At 37.0% G+C, this 1,052-nt stretch overlaps 1 protein-coding gene across 1 annotated transcript in view; it reads left to right on the forward strand.

The window, feature by feature from the left end:
- Positions 1-1,052, forward strand: part of PATL1 (protein associated with topoisomerase II homolog 1 (yeast)) — a 32,833-nt gene that overhangs the window by 22,237 nt on the left and 9,544 nt on the right. Inside the window, exon 15 of the mRNA XM_012643970.1 lies at positions 248-407. Within this exon, the coding sequence (XP_012499424.1) occupies positions 248-407 (160 nt within the window). The remainder of the gene's footprint in view (positions 1-247; positions 408-1,052) is intronic.

Here is a 1,052-nt window from a genome sequence, read left to right on the forward strand (position 1 = left end):
ATATAGTTTGGCCAAGTTTTTTTAACATGATATGTCAAATGATGATTCTCTACATTTATAAAACTTGAAAAATCACCTTTTATTATTTGGCTAAGAGTTGGAGAAATTAATTCTATTTTGTAGTACAGATCATTATAGAGTGAAAATGAATGAAATATATTCACTTAGTAACAGCTAAAAGGGAAAACAATGAGAGTTTCTCATATTGCCCCTGCCGACCTAAGTTGGCTTTTTTCTTCCCTTGCAGGCCAAGTGATGACCACTTTGTACAGATCATGTGTATCCGAAAAGGGAAGAGAATGGTTGCCCGTATTCTTCCTTTCCTCTCCACAGAGCAAGCAGCTGACATTCTCATGACAACAGCCAGGAACCTCCCTTTCCTTATCAAGAAGGATGCACAAGACGAGGTGACCCACCATATGGGATATCTTTCCTTTGGGTCCTTACAGTTGATGAAATTTCTAGAATCCAAACTTCTTTTCCTCCCCTCTTCCCTTTTGTGTTTGTTTAATCTTGGGCAGTATGATTTGATTATTTAAAGCAAAACCTTAAGTACTCTAGGCCTATATTTTTAATCCCATTTTGGTTGAACAGACCATGTTTCTAAACAAGAGGAAAGCAATAAGTCTGTCTTACTTGACATAGTTGTAAAGATACGGTCTATATCAGAATTATGTGGGAAACAGATAATCCAGTTCTACCTCAAACTGCTGAATCAGAATTTACAGGAGGTTCAAGGCCTCTGTATCTTTAACAAGGTCTCCAGCTGAATCTGATATTCACTGAAGTTTGAAAACTTACAGTCTTGGTTACTTTGCTTGATACAAAGTATCCCTCATTGGACTGTTATCAATAGCTTAACATTAGCCAGTAGACTTAGTTGAATGTTGTCCCACAGGAATCGGGCCAGCCCTTTAAATAATTTTTATTGTGATCTAAACTAGGCTAGAATTTGAAACATGGTTATCAAGTTTATAAGTTAATTCTTAGATAGAGTTTCTCTCTGCTTATCCCTGTCATAGCACTTGAAATATTAGCAAAAGGGCCGGGCG

Source organism: Propithecus coquereli, unplaced genomic scaffold (assembly GCF_000956105.1).
Source record: "Propithecus coquereli isolate 6110/MARCELLA unplaced genomic scaffold, Pcoq_1.0 Scaffold202, whole genome shotgun sequence".
NCBI lineage: Eukaryota > Metazoa > Chordata > Mammalia > Primates > Indriidae > Propithecus > Propithecus coquereli.